This window comes from Megalobrama amblycephala, linkage group LG7, assembly GCF_018812025.1.
Source record: "Megalobrama amblycephala isolate DHTTF-2021 linkage group LG7, ASM1881202v1, whole genome shotgun sequence".
NCBI lineage: Eukaryota > Metazoa > Chordata > Actinopteri > Cypriniformes > Xenocyprididae > Megalobrama > Megalobrama amblycephala.
Window position 1 is genome coordinate 54,974,047 of NC_063050.1, and position 25,652 is coordinate 54,999,698.

Consider the following 25,652-nt stretch of genomic DNA (forward strand, 5'->3'; position numbering starts at 1 on the left):
ATACAGTTTACGTTGCTAAGAGTGGTTGCTAAGGGTGTTGTGTAGTGATATACAGAGCCGTTGGGTGAAGTGGTCATAGCCGTGTTTTATCGTGAATAAAACACAGCTATTGACCAATCAGAATCAAGGACAGGAACTAATCGTTTAATAATGAACATCAATGTACATCAGTGGTTAACAGGTTAATATTAATTTTTTTAATAAACTATTGTTCACCATTAATAAGTTTACTCATAATACATTAATATTAATGTATAAACCTGGAAATGGTAAAAATGCAGTCTTCAAGTTGCAAATCTTCAAAGTATATGTAGATACGTTTCAGTGTGGAATTTCTTACTTGAACCACATTAATATTTTGTTGATTTCTTCTTCCTGTTACCCATCAGCTTTAATAAAACAACTCATATTAACAGTTGCAGTCTCTGTGCAACTCTTTATACACACACCTGATACAGACTTCACACATTCCCCACAAAAACAAACAGACATTAAGTGCTCCCTATGCTTCGCTTTTCTGTGGCATAATGATATGTGGAAGATCATTGTGTTGGCTGTTTCCATGGACACCACACAGGGAAAAGTCAAACAATATGGGATTTACACAGTACACACACAAACTGTGATTTCTGTGCCATGCTCTACTGTTGGGGCACCATGGTACTACATCCAGCCAGAGAATGTAAGGCTGAAGGAAAGAAAGAATTCTTAGAAAAGATATAATGGAGTGGTGCTGCTACACTGTAATCACTCTCCATCACAATTAACATATAATAGTGAAACATGGCTCTTAATGTACGTATATAGAATTCTTCATTTCTTTCTATCTGTTTTTTTCTCACCCCTAAATGACATTTTCATTCCAATACTTGCTATACAATCTGTCTTTTCGCTGGATACAGTGAAAAGACAGATTGTATAGCAAGTATTGGAAGTACTGTCCTCACTTTGTTATAGTGGACAGTAAATGAGAGCTGTAGAGGAACAATAGCAGTGTAGAGACACCAACTGCATACTCCTCATTCCTCGCTGTCCCACTTTCACATGACCTGCCACAGCCAATCAAAACACAGAATCTGATCCAATGTTTCACTGCATAGCTTTATAGCACTATAGCTCTATTCTCCAGCCACTGTGGTGGACAATAGATTCTTTGAAGAGTTGCTGTATGTGTGAAAGAAAGACCAAGTGAGAATGAGAAAGAGACAGGGAAAAGGGCGAAGGAGGGTGTGAGACTGAGGGTGGGTGGCATTGAGATTTTCCCACAGATTTGATGGCATTCCCATGCAAGTGTAATAGAACATTCCATGTTTTGGCTTTTAGTTCAGGGTCAGAAGTTATACAAACCTCACCTCAAGTTCATCTGCAGAACTCACCAGGTTAACAAAATCCTGGTAGCAGATCTTTCCGTCAGCATTTCCGTCAGCCAGGGCAAGAAGAACCTCCAGCTTGTGAGGGTCCAGTTCTGATCCATGAGCCGCAAGGAGATCTCGGAAACGCTCAGTACTGATGAAGCCTGAATTTTCTGGGTCATACTGAACATATGAGAGGGGATAAACAGTAAATTAGAACGCATTGTCACATTCAGTGCTCAACATTATTATAACAGTTAAAACTAATTTTATGTGCATATTTATTACTGAGGAATTTAGCCATCATTCCATCTGAAATCTACCAGCAGAGGAACATGACTGGATTTTTATCTCTTAACTACGTTAGAAAATAAAGTCAAAATTAATGTGGTAACACATTAAATATAGCTGTCTTTACACTGCAGATGTATAGAAGTTGCATCTGAAGCAAAATACAATGAAAAGCATGACTTTATAAAGAAATAATTTTTATGAAATTAGTGTTGTAAATGTAAAATTATTAATACATAAACAATCAATGAAATAAATGATAAATAAATTATAAATCCCAAGGCTTAAGGTGGTTCTGATGCTCATTTACACAGAACCAAAGCAACATCTAAGCTGCCTCTGATAGGGGCTGAGCTGGATCAGAGCCGCATATTATAGTACAGCTTTATAGCATTGCTTCTTTAACCCTTTTAATCGTTTTGGCATTTCATTTGGTTCTCTTGAACTAAGCAACAGCACAAAAGTCACACATAAAAAGTTCGTGGCGGATCACCCGTTATGGGACGTTTAACAAAAGCAGAGTCATTTGCATTCTTTTTGTGGTGAAATTTAATTACTGTATCACTGAAACACAAGTGAAATATCACCCACAATCAATTCACAGAAATGTCAAACCAGGCCACTGGCAAAACATCTTAGAGATTTCTACAGAAATAGACAGATACACTTTCAATCAAACTGGTTTGAAGTTTCTTGGATAACTAACTATAATGCATTCTTGTTTCAGTATAAACGATTTATCTCAGATAATAACCACACTGTTCAAATTGGTTGTGTGTGTGTGGTTGTAGGTAAATCCTATGTTATGGGGTGGGTGTTTTTTGAAAATGTAAAAATGCAGACAGTTTTCTGTGATGGGTAGGTTAGGGTTAGGGGATATAACATACAGTTTGTACAGTATAAAAATCATTATGTCCATAAAAAGACCCCATAAAATTTGGAAAGTTAACGTGTGTGTGTGTGTGTCTGTGTGTGTGTGTCTGTGTGTGTGTGTGTGAGAGAGAGAAAACATTTGCAATTTGTGAACATAGAGCAGGACAGAGTACAAAAGAGATGAAACAATCAGTGACTGTGTCCTTCAGATTGATAAGAGATGCAGAAGTAAGGAGACAGATGGCATCAAATACAGGAATTTAAATCTCTTAAATTCCTGTATTTGATGCCATCTGTCTCCTTCTGTTTTTTTTTTACAGTATGCCACACGATACTGTAAACAGAAGTCTTGCCATGCTAGAGACTGCCAAATTACTGTATCTAACCTCAAAAGGGTCAACTATAGTCCAGAAACAGTCATATGGTACAGTGAGAATTAGCAGCAAACTGCTCTAGCACAAAACATGGCTGTGTCATCTTCAATGCACCTTTTTAAATTCAATGGACAGGCTACAATTACAAACTTTAAAAGATTTTATGTCAATTATGCACAATGTAAAACTGAACAGTGAAATAAACCTAAATGAAATTAGTTAATTTCACTCAAATATTATTATTATTATTTTTTTTTTTTTAACTTAAACAAGTTGACATTTGTTAACTTACACAAGTTGTGGTGTTACAAGTGTGATCAGTTCTGATACTAAGAGTTTCGAAAATGTACACTTTAATTGTGAAAATAGTACCACAGCGAATAAAAAAAAAAACATATAATCCATGCCTGATTATGTCCATAAAAAAGTGTGTGAAAAGTTGTAATTGCATGTTTGATGCAGAAATATATAGAGTATGTTTTTGTGTGCAAGTGAGTAAAGAGCACTGCTGCACAAATTTAATGCAATTAAACTGCTAAAAACTTAACTTTAATAACAACCTAAATTAAAATGATTATTTGTTAGTTATTATCTTGTAATAAAAGTAATGTTAGGGCTTACTACATACATGCATATTTGTGTTTAGATACTCAAAAAGATAAAAATATAGAGATTGTTTAATGACATGTCATTGACATCATCTGTGTCAGTCAGGTTCAGTGTCATTGAGTCAGTTCAATGAGTTCACAGAGCTCATCCTGTTTTAGTAATTGGTGTCACTGTGTCATCCCTACAAGCTTTCAAACATTCACTGTTTGTTCGGGCAGCTAAGGTCATGAGGTCATAGAGCAACAGGCAGAACATTCCGAGTTTGAGCAGCAAGAGGTCTTTTTCTGAAAGCCTCTTTGTGAACATCATGCTAAAATTCATACAAGTATGCATATGTGCACACAGACACACCCACACAAATTTCAAACATCATGAACCTCTTTCTTATAAACTGGAGGATTTGCATATAAATATGGCTCAATATTAATATACAGTTTGCTAAATATGATTAAAGCTAAAAACATTCAACAAAATCTGTTATTCAGACATACAAACACACAACAGCCTCTCTGAAGATTTACCCACCTTCTCTTGAAAGACTTCTGATAACTTCTGTGTGCCGTTAGTTTTCATGTTGTGTTCTATCCCTGTCCCACACTGTCCCCACAGAGGGAGAGAGTGAGAAGCTGGAGACAGAGACTAATCTCTACCCATAGGGGATTTACAGTTCAGTGCAGACCCCCACCACCGGAACACACACAAACAAACACAAACCCACCCATCCACCCACCACAATCTCCACCCTACCCCAACCTCTTAGCCTACATTCATAGTACCAAATCACAAAAACACACTCTCTGCTGTGTACAAGAACATGCATAGAATCTTGGTGTGATACCTCAATGAACAATTTTCAGTAAACAGGCTAACAGACGGAAATGAGGGAATCCAGATCCAACAATGGGGTTTCAATGGCCTAGTTTATTCAGCCAACTTATGTAATTACACTTCACACACATACATATTCTCTCAGCTGAGTGTTGCATGCACAAATATAACCGATGAATCTCACAAAATGACTCAGCTAAATTTAAGTATGCTAAGTGCTTTCTAAAAATATGATTTCATTATTTTGTGTTGAAGTTTTGTGAAGTTGATAGTGCTCTTATGCACCCCTGTTGTACAGAAAATGTTTTGTATTACCATGTAAACAAACCACTGCACTCCTGATAATTAAATATCACATTAATCCTTCTTTAAAGACAGTCCTGGGGCTGCTTTTTCATTATAGAGCTGAGAAAATGGGTGGGGTGTGTGTGTGTTTTTGTGTGTGTGTGTGTGTGTGTGTGTGTGTGTGAGAGAGACCCCTGGTATTCCAGGCCTCATTTTCATAAGAGCCGCATATTAAACAGTCTTCTTTACAGAGGAGAGAATGGAGTTCACCAACTGCCACAATCTGTGTGTGTGTGTGTGTGTGTGTGTGTGTGTGTGTGTGTGTTTGGAAAAGGAGGGATAGAGACATTAAATAAAGATAAAGTTTAAAATAAGAAACAAACACAAAAAAAAAAAAAAAAATCCTGCAGTTGCCAGAAATCAATCACATATTAAAGTATAAAGTTGCCTTTGCAAGAAATACAGTCGTATTTACAAAAAATAATGTTGCAATCAAGAGGTATAAAGTAACCACTGCAACATATAAAGCCACATTGCAAATTTTAAGACATTGTGAGATGTTAAAGGGTTAGTTCACCCAAAAATGAAAATAATGTCATTTATTATTCACCCTTATGCCGTTCCACACCCGTAAGACCTTCGTTCATCTTCGGAACACAAATTAAGATATTTTTGTTATGAGAAACAAAGTCATAAATGAAAGATACAAAAATGAAACAGGGAGATTAAGTGATGAGATCCGATAGCAAGATTTAAAACATCATTCACTCAGATTCATGAACAATACAATTTTACTTAAAACTGGTAATATTGTTCAAAGAAGCACTAAAATAAACTCAATTTAATTTTCTGTTTGTCATGCTGACTGGGTGTGATAAAATAAATGTTTCAAATTATTTCTAATATCCTCAAATATAAATTCCATTGTTCCTTCCTTACACATAAACAGATGTTCTTTATACAAATCATCACACAGACTGCTGCAAAACTGCAAAAGGTTCTTCTACCAATGACACATTACGTACACATGTAATTTCAAGCACCACTAAGTTTAATCTATAGCACTCTGCTTCACTGGACTTCTCCATTTTAACTTAACACTGTGGGCTATTATTTTTTCTTTACACACGTATACAACAAATCTTGTAAAACCTCTTAGTAAAATAGGTGTTTATAAACAAAACAAGTCAGGATTATTATAAATAATCACAAGGTAGTATTATAAAGTGGATAATCAAATCAAAAGACCTGGTCCATAACTAACGCACAAACAAATAACTAGTACCTCACATGCTCTTTAAATGCAGCTGAGTCTCAAAATAACATTCAGCATATACCATATGCTGTGACCAAACTCATGTTCATGTGGGACAAAATGTCATTCACAGAGGATTAGCATGGTTATCTCCACATGAATAGGAATCACAAATAACAGGATTAAAACATACAGACTATACACACACAATCATACAACAAGGAAGCAATCATCATCATAAATTGCAAAAGCATTCTGCTGTACTGCAAAGTCATATCAATAATTACTATGGCTGTCTAATGTGCCCGAGCACCAAGGTGTGAGGACCCTATTGGAATTGCTCTGTTTATTAGGGCCCGAGCACCGATGGTTGTGAGGACTAGGGATGGGTATCGTTCAAAAATGTTCGATATCGATATTGTACTGATACCTTGACTTCGATACCGATTCCTAACGATACTTTTTTTTCGATACCAATTTTATAAAATATGTTTTAACAAGATTACAATACCTCAAAAACATTTTTGGTTTTATGTTTTAAGTTTGATTTTTTTTTTTTTTTTTTTTTTACAGACTCAAAAGACTCATCTCCTGAGCCACTGCACAAAGGAATAAAAAAGTCTGCTTATAAATTAATATTTATTTAAAATGAAAGTTCTTATTTGGCTAGATCACATTTCCTTAACCTTTGAACTCCCTTCAAACTTAGATTTTGCCACTGTATCCTTACATTATTGTTGGATATATAATTATATATAATATATAATTATATAAATTCTGTTAGTTAAAGGGTTAGTTCACCCAAAAATGAAAATTATGTCATTAATGACTCACCCTCATGTCGTTCCAAACCCGTAAGACCTCCGTTCATCTTCGGAACACAGTTTAAGATATTTTAGATTCAGTCCAAGAGCTTTCTGTCCCTCTATTGAAAATGTATGTACGGTATACTGTCATGTCCAGAAAGGTAATAAAAACATCATCAAAGTAGTCCAGCTTTAATTCCACATTGAATCTCCAAATTATGCTCCAAAAAATGCTCACTTTAATAAGAAGGGGGCTAACACCGAAACAACCAGCCACTGTTTGCACAAACGTTCCTTAGTTTATTAAAGTTGCAATGTAATAGAAGTAGCAACAGATCTTTTTTTTTTCCATATTGTGATATACACCTGAGTAAAATGGATTATCAAAAAAGAAAAAATATAGGGCGGGAATTTCTGATCTGAATGCGAGTTTGTAGTTGATTGTAAGAAAAGGGAGGGGTTTGAGTGAACTAAATATTGGAGAAGTCTTACATACTGTACATCACCAGAGAGAAGTCTGTCTGTTTACCAGGAGATGAGATCAATAAGACCAATAAGATCAAAAAGATGCATTTAGAAAATAGATTGGATATATTTCTATTTCATTCCAACTATGAATTTATTACTTTTGAATCCTTTTACTGAAGAAAAAGCAACAGTACAGTCCATGCACAAACAATGAACAAGTTGAAAGATTTTATAGATGTCAAATCTAATCCTCTCCACATTTCCTAGTTTTCTGCAGTGTACAATATGCATCAGTTGGCAAGTGTGAGTAGGTTTGGCTCCAAAGAGGCTGGTGTCCTGGGCATTTGTCGGAGCACCAACCCTTCTGTAATTTGACGATGGGGTTGCTTTTGAGCAGATGGGACTGCAAAGACTACTGGCATCCATATGACCCATACATACCAGTCAGAGCAAAGAAACCATTTTAAAATAGTATGACATGAGTATTTGTCACATCTAAACTTCAACTTTATCTTGTATGTCTTATTGTTATGCTTTCATTGCTTTGTTTCTATGTTGTGCCATGTGCTCCCATGTCATGTGTTTCCCATGTCCCCATGTGATCATGTCATGTGCTTCCCTAGTCTCATGTGTTGTGTTATTATTGGTTAATTGTCTTGATTATGTTCACAGATGTGTCTTGTTTAGTGATTAGTCTCTGTGTATTTAAGCCCTCATGTTTACCATGTCCCTTGTGAAGCATTGTCCCTGTACCGTTGTTGGTAAGCGCCATGCCATGCCATGCCATGCCATGCCATGCCATGCCATGCCATGCCATGCCATGCCATGCCATGCCATGCCATGCCATACCATACCATACCAAGCCAAGTAAGGTCTATGTTATGTTTTATTTTTGATGGAAATAAACTGCACTTGGGTTTGTCAAGACTTGCCTCCAGTGGAATAATTACAGAATATGTGACCTCCGACCATGAACCCAGCAGCTGCACTGCTTCGTCTACATCAAGGCAAGCGTACCATTGAGAATTACATGGAGGACTTTCTTGGACTAAGTTACCAGGTGGATTTCAATGATGTGGCCCTTAAGGGTATTTTTTTATAATGGACTTAATGACTTTATAAGGTACTTGATGCCTGAAAGCAACTCTCTGGGGAGTCTTATACATATATATATACATACTATGCCTTACTTCTGACTAGCTCACTCTTTACTGTTGGAATTGCAGACAAGGGGGTTCACAGTCCCACAGTATCCACCACACCAGAGCCTTGTCACATCATGGCCGCCACAGAGAGTCTCCACACCCCGATCGTCGTATCAGGAATTATCCATGCCAGAGCCTGTTCACATCATGCCTACCAAGCCAGAGCCTGTTCATGTCATGCCAGCAAAACCAGAGACTGTTCGTCATGCCTGCCCAGCCAGAGACTGTTCAAGTCACGTCACGCCAGCCATGTCAGTGTCTGTTTGTCATGCCTGTCCAGCCAGAGACTCTTCACATCATGCCTGCTCAGCCAGAGACTCTTCATGTCATGCCTGCCAAGCCTGAGTCTCTTCACGCAATGCCTGCCAAGTGTGAGTCTCTTCAAGTCATGCCTGCCACGCTGGAGTCTCTTCACAAGATGGCTGCAACGCCTGAGCCCTCAGCCAAGATGGCCGCCACGCCTGAGCCCTCAGCCAAGATGACAGTCACATTAGAGTCTTCAGAGTGTGCAGCGCTAACAATTGTGGCCACTGCCATTATGTGGCCACTCATGCATCCTCTCCAGCCCCTGACGAGAGTCCAGTGATGGCTCCAGCCTCTGACCAGCGTCCAGAGAGGGCTCCAGCCCTGGACCAGAGTCCAGTGACTGCCTCAGCCCATGAACCCACTCCAGGCCACGATCTCATAGCTCCGCCCAAGAAAATTTTGGGGGTGGGGGGAGGTGATGGTATAGGTTCCTTGCTACTGCCATGGAGGCCGTGCCTCTCTGGCCTCCTGAACTACTTTCACCACTATGCTCCCTGGAACTACCTGCACCGCTATGATCCCCTGAACTGCCTGCACCTTCATGGCCCCCTGAACTGCCAGCACCACCTTGGTCCCCTGAACTGCCAGCGCCGCCTTGGAGGTATCCTAGCCTGCCTTCTGAACTACTTTCACCACTATGCTCCCTGGAACTACTTTCACCACTATGCTCCCTGGAACTACTTTCACCACTATGCTCCCTGGAACTACCTGCACCGCTATGATCCCCTGAACTGCCTGCACCTCCATGGCCCCCTGAACTGCCAGCGCCGCCTTGGAGGTATCCTAGCCTGCCAGGTCCACCCATACTCCACGGCCCATGTCCACCCATGCTCCACGGCCCAGGTCACGTCACGCCAGCCAGGTCCGCCCATGCTCCATGGCCTAGGCCCGCCACTGCCATGCCCAGGTCCATGTCCTGTTCCCCTGCACGGGCCTGGCCCACCATCCCTCCCCAATACCACCTCTGCTCCACCACCCTCCTGGACTTCATCTAGTTTTGGTTTTGTTGGGCGTCGGGAGCTGCCCATAGGGGGGAATCTGTCACATCTAGTTTTTTTATTTTTTATTTTTTTTATTTTCATGTTTTATATTGAAATTTAGTCATCTTATTGTTATGTTTTAATTGCTTTATTTCCATGTTTGCCATGTGCTCCCATGTCATGTGCTTCCCTAGTCTCATGTGTTGTGTTGTTATTGGTTGTCTTGATTATGTTCACAGTCTTGTTTAGTGATTAGTCTCTGTGTATTTAAGCCCTTGTATTTTCCATCTCCCTTGTGAAGTATTGTCCCTGTACCATTGTTGGTAAGCGCTATGTTTCTTGTGATTGTTTTAACATGCCAAGCCAAGTAAGGTCTAGGTTATATTTTGTTTATGTTGGATGGAAAAAAATGCACTTGGGTTCGTCAAGACTTGCCTCCAATGGGACAATTTTAGGTAAATAAATGCTGAATACAAAATGCAAATTTCTTTGAAGGTTCTGAAGCTTAGATTCAGAAGCACACTATACACACTGAAAGACTGGCTATTCCTCTTCCGCTCAATGGCATTACAGACCTCTGTTACAAGACCTTCTGTTCTCTCATTAATGGCTAGACAAGGGGCTGGTGACTCTACAATTAATGACATGAAATAAAGCCACTGGAATAGCTCCAGGGTCACAAATGCCAGCAGGTGTGAGTTACAGCCTCAGCATTCAGATAAAGAACGCACCTGATCGACATGAAGTAAAAGCTGCTAATACTGCTCAGAAGGGTCTCAAAGACAGCATTCACAAAAAGAGCAGTAACACTGTGCCCAGATCACTGTATGATGTCATTCACAGCAACTATTAAAAGAAATGTGAAAACAGAACACCATACAGGGAGTGTGAACACAAGCTCATTTTCTCTGCTTGGGAGCACAGTAATTTCATGGCTGGTGCTTTTAGTACTGAAGACGGTATTCAAAATTACAAAGCAACAGTGTGTGGAAACAAATCAAGAATGTAGAGACAACTGTAATTAGCACTTCAAAACAAAGGGTGTCATCAAACATAATGCATAGACAAAATGAACCACTTTTCTCTGGGTGCTCAGTTCCATTGAGTTTCTTCATGGCCTTTAGGGTTTCAGTTACAGTATGTTAGCTATTGTTCAGTTCTTTAGAAGGCTGTACTGTAAATCGAAGCAACAAGGGCTGCACTGCCTGGGGGTGTACAAAACAACCCAGGCTCATTGGAAAAATGTGCCTGTGGCGCCATTTCTGCAAAATGATATTACGCTGCTTCTTGCATGTTTCACGACACTTTCCAAAACAGATGAATGCGAATACAATGATGTTTGGTTGTTGTACATATTGGTTGTTGTACATATTGCAGCAGTGCAGAAATAAAATATCCAGTGAGTGACACTAAAAGGTCAATGCTCACTTGAAAATATCATACCAACTACACTAAAAGCTTACCCTAAACCTAGAAGACAGCATTAAGAAAATCAAACGTGAAATAAAAGAACTCTTTTATTGTGACTCATGTTTCATGGAAATCGTGCAAGTGCAGTGCTGTACACAGGTGAGCTAGTTTACTACTTCAGAAAAACCATACATAGGGAGCTGTTTATGTGATGCATATGTCAAAATGTATAAGATTACAAATCATGCACTACAGTATTAAAGTGTATTGATGTCATAACATAGTATTGTGCAAGGAACTGCATCTTTATTCATCTATAATCTGCCCCTGTAATCATAATTTGTGTGACATAGTAATAAAAAATATTATAGTCCCGTCACTAGTGTTCATTTTCAGCTGGGAACTGCAGTGTATTGCATGTGTATACATTTTAGGAGTTTTGTCAAAATGTAGGTAGAGGTATGTGTTAACAGAGTACGCGCAAATAAGACGCAAACAACTGTGTACTCTTTCCCATACCTCCAGTCGCTCTGACTGGCACATTTTTATTAAACAGAATAAGCATGTGTAATCATTCAGTCAATGATTAGGTCACATGACATATACTCAGCACTGTGATTGGAATGCCTGTTACAGAGGGGAAAAAAAACAAAGCTGGGAAAATAAGATACAAATATAAATGAATACAAATAATACAAATGAGAGCATAATACTTAATAAATCTTAGCAGTATGGGTTTTTTGTTTGTTTGTTTGTTTGTTTTTTTTCAATGGGCCTATGTTGGTTCAAATCCTCATACAGACTCCATGCTCTCAGTTTTCTGTCTCCTACATGTGTGTGTCTAATTTTAATGCTAGCTCTTTTCAATACCCAATGAGTGCTAACAACATAAAGGCCAGCATGTTCCTGAGATCTACAAAAAGGTAAAACTTTTACTTATGGCTCTGTTTTACATCAAAGCTTTTCCTTTTTTGCTCAAGAGTAAAAAAGCTGAACAATGGTATACTGTTTATGAACATTCAGACACCGGCTAGATACAGTGTTTTAGAGGAAAATTTAAATATGTGATGGACTAAGTAAAGCAATGAACCAGAAAAGATGTTTCCATCTCAGGTTATACCGATCTAATAAGTCATTATGTAGGGAGCAGGGAAATGACATCAGGAACACTACTACATCAACATAAGATCTACTATACTATAATAATAGCATTAGAAATATATACATGTCACTTACAAAAACCTTTGTTAGAATACACAATTTTGAACAGCACTCAGAAAGTTTGTTTAAGGTACCAGTTGTGGAGTAGTTATGCCATCTTCCACCAGGGGCTAACTGGGCAATGTTATCCCATCTACATGCATCTCCGCAAACAATATGTGGTGGACACACACCTCAACTGGATCAGCTTTCTCCCAAAGAGTTGTTCTCTCCTTGCCACAGAGACTTTTGGCTTGTTCATTGTGGCATACAGACAAATATATTAAGACCTAATTTCATTGTCGCTGTAAATGGAATTGCAAAATGGATACTTTATACAACATAAAACATTATTAACACAATATTTTTCTGTAAAGCTGTTTTAAAACAATACACATTGCAAATAGGTTTTATAAATAAAATGGATTAACTAGTTAAAGGCATTGTATTATGTGTGTTAAAGGGATAATACTTCCAAAAATTAAAATTCATCATTTAATCACCCTCATGTTGTTCCAAATCTGTATACATTTCTTTCTTTATGCAGATTGCAAAATAAGATATTTTGAAGAATGTTGGTAACCAAACTGTTTTGGTGACCATTGGGTTCTATTGCATGGACAAAAAAACCCCTCAGATTTCTCAAAATATCTTCTTTTACATTCAACAACAACAACAACAAAAAAAGCTTTTAGAAAACATTCTGTGTATATTTTGTTAGGTTCTGTTTTGGTTTCCACTCTGTTCCCATTTGCCTGTGTTCATAGTTAGTTTTCTTGGTTGTTAATTATCCCTCACTAGTTTCTGTTTTTGGATGTCTTTGCACACCGTCCACATGCAGCCCAATTTTTGGAACCGCGCGAATGTTGGGCGTACAACAGTGTATGTAGGAGTTACTTGAGCACTTGAAAACAAAGTCCACTAGATAGTGTGCATGCGCTGAATGCGTCTTTCCACGCACATGGCCAAAGGAGCATACTTTGAAAGGCTCGCACTCTTGAATGTGCCTAAGACTGAGCGGAACGTGGAAAATGAAGTATACCTAGGCTTTTACTCTCCCTATGCATTAAGTTCATTTCCCTAAGTTCATTTGTCCGGTTTTGTCAATATTAACATGGTTGTGATTTGTTATTCTCCTGTGATCTTCTGAGTATTCCGTTTTGGATTTTTAAATATTTTTTTCCCTACTCCTTTAGTCGTGCTCTTTCACTACATTTATTCGTGACATAAGAGGGTGATTAATCATGACAGATTTTTCTTTAAACTATCCCTGAAGTCATCTGTCTTTTTACCGTACTTATATTTCTCTTACTTTTTACCCACTTACATGTTTTATGCAGACAGTAAAACACAACAACAACAGAAAATCCCACAGAATCTTCAGAAATTGCCATGAACCACTTAATATATCCAAAGGTTCAAAGGCATGCCCAGTCAAGGCAGAAATGACTCCACTTCAGCTGGAATTTCTTCTCACCAAAACAAAAAAGCAGACAGCTTATCAAGGCAGTTCTGCCTCAGCTCTGCTTTAAATTAACGACAAACTGTATAGCCGGTCATGTACTGGATGTTTCCACAAACAACAGCACTGACAGGAACTAGCGTATATGTTTGAAATATTACATCTGGGTCTATTACAGCAGAGTAAATACAACAATTTTTTGCAGGTTACTGAACACAACATCTGAATGCAAAGCGGAAGGGTCTGAACGCAAACCCCTGAAGGTTTATTTAGTTAAAATAACCAGCTTATTGTGCGTTGCCCTGCTAATTGCAAATCTAATAATTCAGAAATAACTAACTGTCACATCCTCCAACCTGAGTGCCCATGAGCTCCTCCAGAGGGCACTCCTTTTGTCTTTTTGTTACTATTAGGGACTACATTCCCAACAGTCCTTTTCCTGGACTCATTATGGTTTCATTGAGTACACCTGTGTATTGTTACCTTGTGCTCATTGAAGTGGTGTCTTCCTATGCATTTTTTGTGTAGTCTTGCTAGAATGTTAACACTGTGTGTCTGAGCTCCTGTGTTCGTCTTCTGCTTGGTTGTATTTTATTCTGCTTTGGATTATCTTGATCTCTGTATGTTAAGACTGTTGTGCCAGTGTCTCCAGCTGTCACGGCCGCCACACCTGAAGCAATCGGCTTTTGCTAAGGTGTTCAAGACTAGTGTCCAGTGTGGAGGACACATCACTTATGTCTGGAAGAGCAGCTGGCATCCTGGTGGTCTCAATGCTCCAGAGTCCGATGGCCCTAGAGGTCTCACTGCCAGCGGTGGCACTTCCTGTGATGGCAGTTGCCATTTTGTGTGTTTTGGTCGCACACTTGCTCTCAGCTCTTCCAGAGGTGGATGAGCCCACTCCAGTCCATGAATCCACGCCAGAACACGCTCAAGCCCCCGAGATCAGTCCTGTGTTGGCTTCAGCCTGTGAGTGCCTTGCTTATACGGTCTCGACCAGAGGTCGCCCTTGAGTTCCCTGCCTGTACTGTCTCGACTGATTCTAACCTCCCTGGGTTTTGTTACAGCTTCATTGTTCTCCTCCAGTTCTGTTTGCCCAGCCTTGGTGGACTTCATGCCTATCAGCCTCACCTTGGGGGGCGTCTGATTTGCCATGGTGGTCTTCTGCTCCACCGTGGTGGTCAACAGCTCCGTCTGCCCTGCTGTGGTGGTTTTCTGTTCCAACATGGGGATCATTAGTCCCATCTACTCTGCTGTGATGGTCATCTGCTCCACCGTGGTTTTTTCCAGCTCTACTGAGATGGTCTTCAGTCCCAACAGCTTCACCCTGGCCACCTACTCTGCCAGATCCCCGATCCGCCTCAGTCTCCAGTCTTGCCTACACTCAATGGACCTGATATAAGCTTATGTTGTTTTTAAATAGTATAGGCTTATGTTGAACTTTATTCTTGTACAAACAGATGGTGTATTAAGAAGTACATAAAGTATTGAACGAAAATGTCTCTGAAACATCTGTGTATTTGACAAATATTGCATTTATTTCACTTCAGCTGTTATAAAGTATGCAAACAAGCATGAGCATCACTACGGGAAGCAGAAAGTGTCCGACTTCACGTCTCTGTTTTCAGCTTCTCCCTGACTGTACATGGCAACTCTCCCCAATTGGTTACATCCAGTTGCAGCCAATGTCGAACACACCTTTTAGGCTTGTTCGACTTCATGCGGCACTGCAAAGATTGGCTCCCGCCTGACAAAAGCATTCTGGTTAGAAAAATTGTTAGACTTTAATCTGCGCAGCAGCCGCCTTACTATCACACGTGCCATCAAAGTACCGTGAGAGCAAAACGAGACCAGCCGCCTAGGTCAGGCGCTGCAGTTGCTCAAAAGAAGACTTGATGATGACACACTTTATTCTCATTGGTCAGATTCTGTGATGACAAGGATAACATGTGTTACATGTTTTTTCTTAGACAAGTTCCTGTATTTAATCAATCTTGATATTGTATATCTGATATTCAAAACATGGGAATTTCAATCACATCCATTTCTTCGGCTGCAATCAATGGAAAAATGCTTGGTCTGCCATGAATGACGTTGGTTCAGCATTCTATGGAAAGCATGAAGTGTCCAACCTGATTATTCCTCCCCCGCCTGTAACCGGCAGATCTTGCCAGCTGGTGGCAGGCTGGTGTAGTTCATCTCGAACAAGCCTATTGTCTGTTGTTGGAGTGTCTGGGAGCCGCTCTTTAAGGGGGTGGGGCAGTCACATCCTCCAGCTGGAGTGCCCATGAGCTCCTCTAGAGCGCACTCGTTTTGTCTTGGTATTACTATTAACTCCCTCGAGTTAGAGGTATCGCCGGCAATACCACCTCAGTTTTTCCTTTCCTACCAGTGTGAAAGAGACTCAAAATACTCTGTCAATGTTGCACATACAATTAAAAGTTATACTCCATTTTAATCTGTGGAATATCTTCTTTTATTTGTGTACACTCAGAGTAAAAACAAAATGTTGTGCTTTTTGTAAAATAAAGAAAACTAACATGATGCGTGATCTTTCGTCTCCCTCTTAACGAAGTCCGATCTGATAGTTCTCAGAAAATGAAGTGTAACTTAGTGAATACTAATCACAAAAAAAATTAGACTTATGTCTTAAGAAACATTGAAATGTCAGGTTTTAAATCGTGTAAGTCAAATCGAGAACAAAAAAAATCTCTGTTTATGTAATCTGTATGAAAAGAGACACATCAGACGTCTGTAATTCAGCTCATTATCCGCTAATGCGGCCACGCCCACGGAGCGAGCGCTATTCAGACGCAAATTCTGAGGCAATACATGTATACATCATCTCAATCGTGTATTTATTGTCTTGAAAAGTGTTTATCTGTATGTTATAGCAATCTCTGGAAGCCTCTGTTAGTTCCTGGAATGTCACATGATGCCTCTTCTTTTACTGAAATATTTTTGGACTAAAGGTGCACAGAGCGCCCTCCGGCTGCAAGTATGAATTGAAACCACAGTATCCAGCGCTCATAGTGATAAATATAGAATAAATATTACTCCTCTGTATAGAAAATTGACAAACATATGAGAATCCATTAATATTTCTCCAAATGTGCATGCTTTTAAGCATATTAAGAAATTATGGTCAATATAAGATTTTAAGAGTAAAAAGTCAAAATGTGAAGCTTGAGTCTTAGATCTTTTTAATGATTTATAGTTTGTCAACTGCACATTAACATTTAAGCTATATATTATAACAAATATAGTAGCCTATATGAAATGCCATAGAGGTAGGAATGTTCAGATGCTTTGCATCACAGAAATACATTATATTTTAAAGTATATTAAAATAGAAAACCATTATTTGGTTAGAGACTTGAGACTTCTTTTAAAAACATTAGTAATGCGTCCAATCTTTTGACTGGTACTGTAATTTAACATAGGCCTATACAAAATTTTCTTCACATGATGTGCAATAATACGTGCATGCATGAGATCACAAAAATCATGTCTTTTTGTCAAGAGTGGATATTAATCCTGTTATCAGCATGATCACAGAGGGTTTTTTCAAAGCCTACCTGACTGAAAGGCGTCATTAATATGCAGGTCATTAGAGGTCATTATGAAAATCTTTTGTCTTCTCAGGTGTGAATCACAGCATTATTCATGATGATTCACACCTCCATGCATACTGTGTTTCTTGACAAAAAGTGTCTTGTAAATGTAAATCAATATATTGTTTTATATGAACGAGTAGGCAGGATATTTTTTACATAATTTTGAAGCAAAAACTTTTGCTTCAAAACTATTCTACAACCTCCAATACCCAGAAATCTTGTAAACACAGATTTAATTTGTTTTTGGCCTTATTTCAGTGACTTAAGTTTTTTGTTTTTTTCAATAACCAAGCATAAACGTTATTCCTTAAAAAAAAACAACAACAAACAAACATGTACATACATGTTCCTCACATATTATTGTAGCCTAGTTTATGCTGAATACAGTGTAATGACACTTTTGTCATTAATGTCAAAACTTCTCAGGGCCCCAAAAATCCTCAGACCCCAGAGGGTTAAAGGGTTAGTTCACCCAAATATGAAAATTCTGTCATTAATTACCCTCATGTCATTCCACACCCGTAAGTATAGAAGCTTGTTTCCACCATGAAATAAAAAAATAAAAAGGTAATTGTGACTCTCACAATTCTGACTTTTTTCCTCACAATTGCAAGTTTATATCTCATAATTCTGACTTTTTTCCTCAGAATTGCGAGATATAGTCACAATTGCGAGTTATAAAGTCAGAATTGTGTGATATCAAGTCAGAATTGTGGGTTTACATCTTGCAATTCTGAGGAAAAAAGTCATAATTGTGAGATATAAAGTCAGAATTGCTTAATAAAAATAAAATAAAAAAAATCACAGTTGCAAGGGGGAAAAAAAAATCAGAATTGCGACTTTCCACAATTCTGACGCGTCGCCATGGAAACAAGGGCAAATGTTATAAAATAATGGTCACCTAAAAAACAAACAAAAAAAACAAACAAACAAACAAAAAAACACTCTGGGCTTGGGGGCAGTTAGAATATTTTAAACTCACGCTTGAAAGGGTTAACACCACAGGTCCAGAAAGGTACTAAAGTGACTGCAGTGGTTCAACTTTAAGTTATGAAGCAATGAGTATACTTTTTGTGTACAAAAACAAAACAATAATGACTTTATTCAACAATATCTTCACTTCTGTGTCATTCTCATACGCTGTTTACGTTCAGCGCTTCCAGGTTTATGTCAGAATGCTGGCTCAGTATTATGCATGTGCAGTAAATTCTTCTTTCTTTCAGACAGTGAAGATAGATTGCAACCATTTAGCAGAGTTACATTTAGTTAGCATAATGAGGGAAATATATGCCATCACAAAAAAATTAATTTAATCTAAATGCCTAAGTAATTAATCCTGGTGCCAGCACTGTAGCTTCTGCTTTAACATTGTGTTCCACACACAAAAAACATGTGTATATACTATGGCACGCTATTAGTTCTCTCACTGTCAAGACCACAACACACCTGTTTCTACTATCATCTCTTACCTTTAGATAAAGCCATTTGGCATTTGGCTCTAAATAATCTTACTGTATTTCTCAGCAACAAACTATTTTTCTTCCTCACACATCAAAGTTAAGCAGTGTTGGAATTTTATCCCTTTTACAATAGACATTTGATATGCTTAAAAGAAAGGGAACTTCCAATCTATGCTTCAGGTGATAGACACATAAGGATGTCTTTTCCTAGAAGAAGTCTAATCCTGGCGTTGTTGCGAAACCCTTCAGAAAAAGCATTTCTTAATGAACTACTAGTTCATCAAGTGAAACCTGAATATGGTAAGGTAATAGTTGATATGCTGTATTTTCTATCCAGATTCGTTCTGGTCTTTAAGGAATAGCTCAGCCAGCAATGAATATTTTCTCAATATATTTTTATATAATTTTAATTATATAAATTTTAAAATATAATTTTCTCATTTCACTGTTGTTGTAATCATTGAAGGTAATGATATTTTTGCTGAGATCACCACTGGCAATTTGCATGTTATGATTAAAAATAGCAATCCTTTTTTACCTGCATCGCAATCGCAATCGCGATGTCAAGCTTGTGCGATTATATGACGCAAAATGCTGCGATTTTATGAAATAAAATAATAATAATAATAATAATAATAATAATAATAATAATAATAATAGGCTAATAATAATAATAATAATAATAATAATAATAATTTAATAAATAAATAAATAAATAAATAAATACGTGTGGAGTCGACAACCCATTCTCTGAGAGCTGTTTGCCCACTTTATACAACGCTAATAAAATGAAGAGCAGTCAGTTTCAGTTTAGGCAGTGGCACGTGCGGCGCGCATGGTCATGTCATGACTTTTTCCGGTGTGCAGCGCAGAGAACGGGTAAAGATGGATGCGGAGCAAACGGTCAGTGAACTGGTGGCAAGAAAAAACGCTACCTCTGTTATATGGCGATATTTTGGCTATAAGATTATAAACCCAGATTAGATCGTTGATGATCCGTGATCCGTACGGACCAGGGCCCACGGTTCGGGACGCAAGTGATTCGCGGATCAATTGCAACTTTAACCGCAATAGAGTGAAAGGTTATCATTTGAACGTGTTTTGTCTTAATAGTTTACACATTAAATAGATATAAAACCATACCAGCGCGCTAGAAGAGGCAAAAGAGGATTTAATTCGGTATCACACGCAGTGCTGTTATCGGTGCGCATAGACGCACATGCATACAAGGCTCGCGCGCGCACACAGAGAGAGAGGCGCGTTATAGCTCGCAAACTCCAAATTGATTTCTCTTTCGCGTCCTCAGTGTACTTGGATGGACACATACACGCATTATGTCAGTCAAAATACCCCTCTCAGCAAGTATGCTCGTAAACACATTCGGTTATGTCTTAATTGAACGAGGTGAGAATTCGGATGTGTATCTATCTGATGTGTACGTGCATGTCTTACTCTTAAAGTGACAGCAACCTATAAATAACTGCTGTTGTCTGTCATGCAAATCAAACAACAAAACACGGCTTTAACAAAGATTAATCTATATTAAATTTATACAGTGACCAGTGTCATTTTACATTTAATTATTACATTTCTGTGCATGAAAATTAATACAGTTAGACCTTATACTTTATTTGTAACTTTTTTGTTGTATTTATCTATGCTTGTAATTGGTGTACAGTATTTGTTCTTTTTACAGTCTGTTCACTTGCCTTTAATAATGTATTAGTACTTAGGCTAGTAGTTTATGCTGTGGTATCAGAGTAGTTTAAGTGGGCTAAGTAATAAATGCAAAGTTAAGTTACCCCCATCCCCCAATTTTTTTTTGTGCTGATCCGAAAAATGATCTGATCCGTGACGTCATAACCGTGATGTGATCCGAACCGTGAGTTTTGTGATCCGTTGAACCACAGATTAGTAAAGAAACAAACATCTTAAATGGGATTATAACAAGTTTGCAGTAATGCAAAGATGTTATTATTTAATTTTGTAAAAATGTTTTAATTTGAAAACACTGTGCATTTGTTTGTTGTTGTTTCTAGTTTGAGTTGAGAAATACACATTTCAGCATTATCAGTAATCTGTGTGTGCATTTTCATTGAGAACCAAGCAAGATGACTCACGATACTATTTGTTTATTATATCGCTATTGCATATCGCAATCGCAATATTGACCTCAGTAATCGCAATATGACATTTTCCCCAAATCGTGCAGCCCTACTGCATGTTCTGTGATTAGTAACCCATTACATCTTTTGTTGTGTTGACTTAATAAAATGAGATGATGCGCAGCAAAGTTGCAGTGGAAAAAAACCCCACTGAGTTTGAGTGCCAAAATACGCACAGCTTTATCACCAAATTTACCTCTCAGATATTACTAAAGAAGAAAAATTGATAGGGTGTGTGCAAGACATACGACAACATTTATAGGATGCATTAGGAGGAAGCCAAACTATACTCATTTGCCAAGTGATGCTGACATTATTATTGTCTGTGACTGGTTCAAATTATGTGTAAAGAACAATTCTTTGTGACTGTATGCAAGTTGGAAAAGCAATTCAGTTCCTACTTTAAGTGAATCTTAGTTCCCAGGACATCCACAAGAATGGATGAAAATGCTGATGCTGTAAAAGTAGGGCAGATGTGACAACACATGACAAAATAAACACGTTTATTCTTTTGTGGCACAAAAAATAATCTGGCACCTTTTTTCCCTTATGGGAGCCAATGGCTCCTTAATTTATTTATTTATTATTTATTTATTTTGTCTGGAGCCCTGTAATACTAAACATTTTATTCAGTTTGCCCTAAAATATATTATTTTAAAATGTATTATTTACATAAGTACTATATACTACTTCACAAGGGATGGAAAAGAGCAGCATGGACATTATATTAAATAACTCATTTTGTTTTCTACAGAAGAAAGGAAGTCATACAGATTTTGAGAGACATGATGATTTTGTTTTTCAGTGAACTACTGGTTTAAACAGAAGCTTCTATCCCACTGTAACAAAAGTCAAAACTGCATGAGACTTTGCCCTATGGGATAGAATAAAACATAAAAAAAAAAAAAAAAAAAAAAATCAAATTAAAATAAGTAGCATTCATCAAAATCACAGGGAAATACATTGGGAAGTTTAAGGAATTGATTTGCAGATATTGCAGTTGCTGTTACAACTGACCAAAATGTATGAGCAATATTATTGATGTGTCAGATTTTTCCTTTAGAGTCTGGAAAAGGGCAGTTTGTACAGCAGATTATGAGTGTTGACAGCCAAGCCCTTGTCGTCAGCAGCAGTTTTGAGGTGTTATCAGCAAGCTCGCAATGACGCAGACAGAAATAGAGAGAGAGAGAAGGCACTGGCAGCTTGACAGGGTAATCAATGCTGCCTTAGAGACCAGCTATCCCACAATTCAGTGGTGTTGCAGACAAATCACAATGCCTTCACACTACAAAACAATACTCCCTGAGAATGAAGAACACTTCCTCTGGTGTCAGAGACAACAGAAATTGAAGAATATCACAATGACATCATTGTTAAACCCATGTAAAACTGATATGAACATCCAGGCTGTCTTAAAGGGGATTTGTCACATAACTACCTAAAGTAAATGGTGAAATCAAATGTACTACGGCTGCGTCTGAAAAAATGCTGCCTTCGGAGGATGCATTCCAAGGTAGGAAGGCATCAAGGCATGTCCAAATCCAATGTTAGCTTCACATCCTGTCTCCTGAGATACATTCATCTGATCAATTTTTGAAGGCAGCATAGATGTATCCTTCGCTGCCTTTGTTATCCCACAATACTGTGCCTTCCATTCCATGACAGTTGGTGGTTAGTTTCTGTGTAAATGTATGTTTTGGACCAAGGTTTATCACTTTTTATGTCATTTCTAGCGAGGAATTACTATTGTAGTAATTAAATATTTGCTTAGTTTTCACCAAAGCTATCTCTATTTTGCTGTAGATCATTAAACCGTTACGCAGCCTCCCTCTATCCAAAATCAGTTTCGTGAGGTACGTTCATGCACAAACGCTGCCTACAAAGTCATTGCCTGATAGGGCAGGGAGGCAACAAGCTAGCTGCCTAAGTTTTCGGATGCAGCCTACAAAATGGCGGAAGAGCTCCCACTGAAACCCTCAGGTCTCCCAAAATGTTAAACAGAAAAGTGGCTCTGCTATGAGAAGTGGCAGCGGCCTGGGTAAAAGCAGAGGGGACCCATGTCTCTGTGAAAAAGGAAAGTCACTACACAATGCCAGCATGGACATGCTCTCGCAGTGTGAGCATGCACCATCCACGAACGCTCTCTCAGCATGCTCTCCGATTGTGGCCATCAGATGAAGCCAGGAAATGACTGCATCCAGAAACACACAGACAGAAAGACATCTTTAAAAAGACACTTGTCGCCCATGCTTGCTCTTTTAGGAAATCTGCTCCGAACACCAAAGCACTAAGGGGTGAAACACTGCACTTCTCCATGCACAGCTCTCTCTGGATGCAAATCAGATCTCCACAGGATGAACTCTTTAAAGCAATTAAAATGGCTTTTTTAGGAGAAATCTCTAAAGAAAGCTCATTTAAAGCAATTAAAATTGCTGTTCTCTGCCACAGAAATTCACTCTTACAGAAGGATGACTGGAATGAGGGATTGCTGTCACAACTGCACGGCTCCGAAGCAAAGTATGAATGAGAAGTGTGTGCCTGCTGTATTTATGCCCGTATGTCTGGGTAAACTGCATCGCAAATTTGTGTGGTTGGAATGACAGCTCTCGGGCTGTGGTTAGAAGCATAGTTTCTTGTTTTTATGACGTGGACTTAATAAATCGTTATCTTAAACAAAATAAGAAAGCTGATATTAAGTACAATGTATATCTTTTATCATTTACATATTTTAGTTTGTCAAGAGATTTTAAGCAATGTTTTGGAAGAGTGCGGATGTGCGTAGCACGCAAGAACAAGCCTAAGATTTAATCTAGAAATAAAGCAAAATAACTGAGAAAAATGAGAATTAGTCCCCAGATGCCATGTCTGTAATTTATAGCTAAAAAATCTAGCATTAAATCGATCTCAAACTGATTAAAGAAGTTATTACTCCACCGCCTGCGTGACATAATTCACCAACTGAATGACAGGTTTGTGACAATACGGTCTTGGGAAACAGTTGTGACTAGCTAGTTGATTTGTTAAACAATGCATCACACTATGGTAGCAGTGAGTTACATCGTTGTACAGGAAACACACCCCTGTATGGCTTTTGAATTTCAATTTAGTGTTTTGTATGCATTTGTGACAACTGCATGGTGCTTTTCAAGAATCCCATGTTTTTGTTGTGAAAATTAAATGTTAAATAAACTATAATCTAACGTACAATAAATGAATGAAATAAATGAAAAAGTTAACTAGTACAACTCCAGCCCTTTAAATGGTGATTTGCCCTCTCTCAACATTTCACTATATGCAATGATTAATCATACAACAATGTCAAACTGTTCAGTTAATTAATATTGAATTAATTGTACTAACTCTGTGTCCCATCCCGTTTTGCCCCTCATTACAAAACGTAGCATTCCTTAAAATTGTGACATCCAAAAAGTAACATCATTTGTACTCTTTCTGCACCATGGTTGGAAGATAAATAAATAATTTCATTACATTTTCTCAATTTTTACAAATATTGATGTGTTGACTAAATTCATAAAACTAAACCCTGTTTTTATAAACTGCACTGTAAGAAAAAAAAAAAAACTGTAGTGATACAGATAATGTCCTATCAGAAAATTACCAGTATATTTTCCATTAAGTTTACAGACATTTCCTAAACCCATAGACACAACACAATGCAATGATAATTCAAGATACAGGTAAAACACCAGCGAAAAGTCAGCATTCATATTAACATGGTACACTGGGTTTGATTTTTACACTGGGCTTAGACTTTTCTTAGAGTGTGTCCACATTTTGGTCACATAGTTGAAATTTTTTTTTTTGACCTCCTGAGGCCATTAAGATAAAAAGAGCAGCATACAATGAGAAATGTGCAAAATATGTTTATTCTCATTTGAATGCAGCAGCTGCCTGCATCTATCACCACATCAGAGAGAGTAACTCAAATAAACTATCATCATGGGACACACACTTGCTCAGACAAGTAACCAACAAGAGTAGTGTGGTCTTATTTCCAGTTAAATTATTTTCTAATTTGTAAAAACTCACAAACTGACACACAAACTGAAATGGGTGAGAAAGAGTCATGTTATAGCAGACCAGACTGCCCCTGTTTTTAAAGCTCTTCTGCAAACTGAAGTAAAAATGTAATTGATTGCACCATCCATCCTCAATACAGCAATCACTCACCATAAAACCTGACAAAGGCACTCATCACAGACAGAAAGAATGTGAAACAACAACAAAAAAAAAAAAAGAAGAAGAAGAAAAAAAGAAACAGTTTCTCACTGTCTTGATCTTCATTCACTCTTTTTTCTTCTTCAGCCTGCCCTTAATTGACCTTCAGGCTATAGAGAGTCAGTGTCTTTCTCTATAGAGATTTATGATCTCTAATAGAGGGGGACCAGGCCAGTAGTGATTCACAGGGGGCCCGGATTCATCTGTATATTCAGCAAAGGGAGGTGTGTTGTTAAGGGCCAGGGGACCAGGAGGTCACTGTCTGAGACATTTTCAAGGTTGCCATCTGGGCCCAAAAAAACCCATCATTGGCCCTCTGTGTTATTGTCATTCCTATAAGGCTCCACAGAGAGAGAGAGTTTAAATAAAAAAAGCTTTGCAATAAAGAGAGAGGGGGAAAAAAACCTCTCCTTTGAATAAATAGTTCAGTTCTGTTAAGGTCAAAGGGCTTTTGTTTGGTGTTGGCTCAC

The 25,652-nt window shown here is 38.1% G+C and overlaps 1 protein-coding gene across 1 annotated transcript in view; it reads right to left on the reverse strand.

Moving 5' to 3' along the window:
- Positions 1–25,652, reverse strand: part of rhbdl3 (rhomboid, veinlet-like 3 (Drosophila)) — a 93,898-nt gene that overhangs the window by 49,219 nt on the left and 19,027 nt on the right. Inside the window, exon 4 of the mRNA XM_048198434.1 lies at positions 1,353–1,535. Coding sequence (XP_048054391.1) covers positions 1,353–1,535 — 183 coding nt within the window. The remainder of the gene's footprint in view (positions 1–1,352; positions 1,536–25,652) is intronic.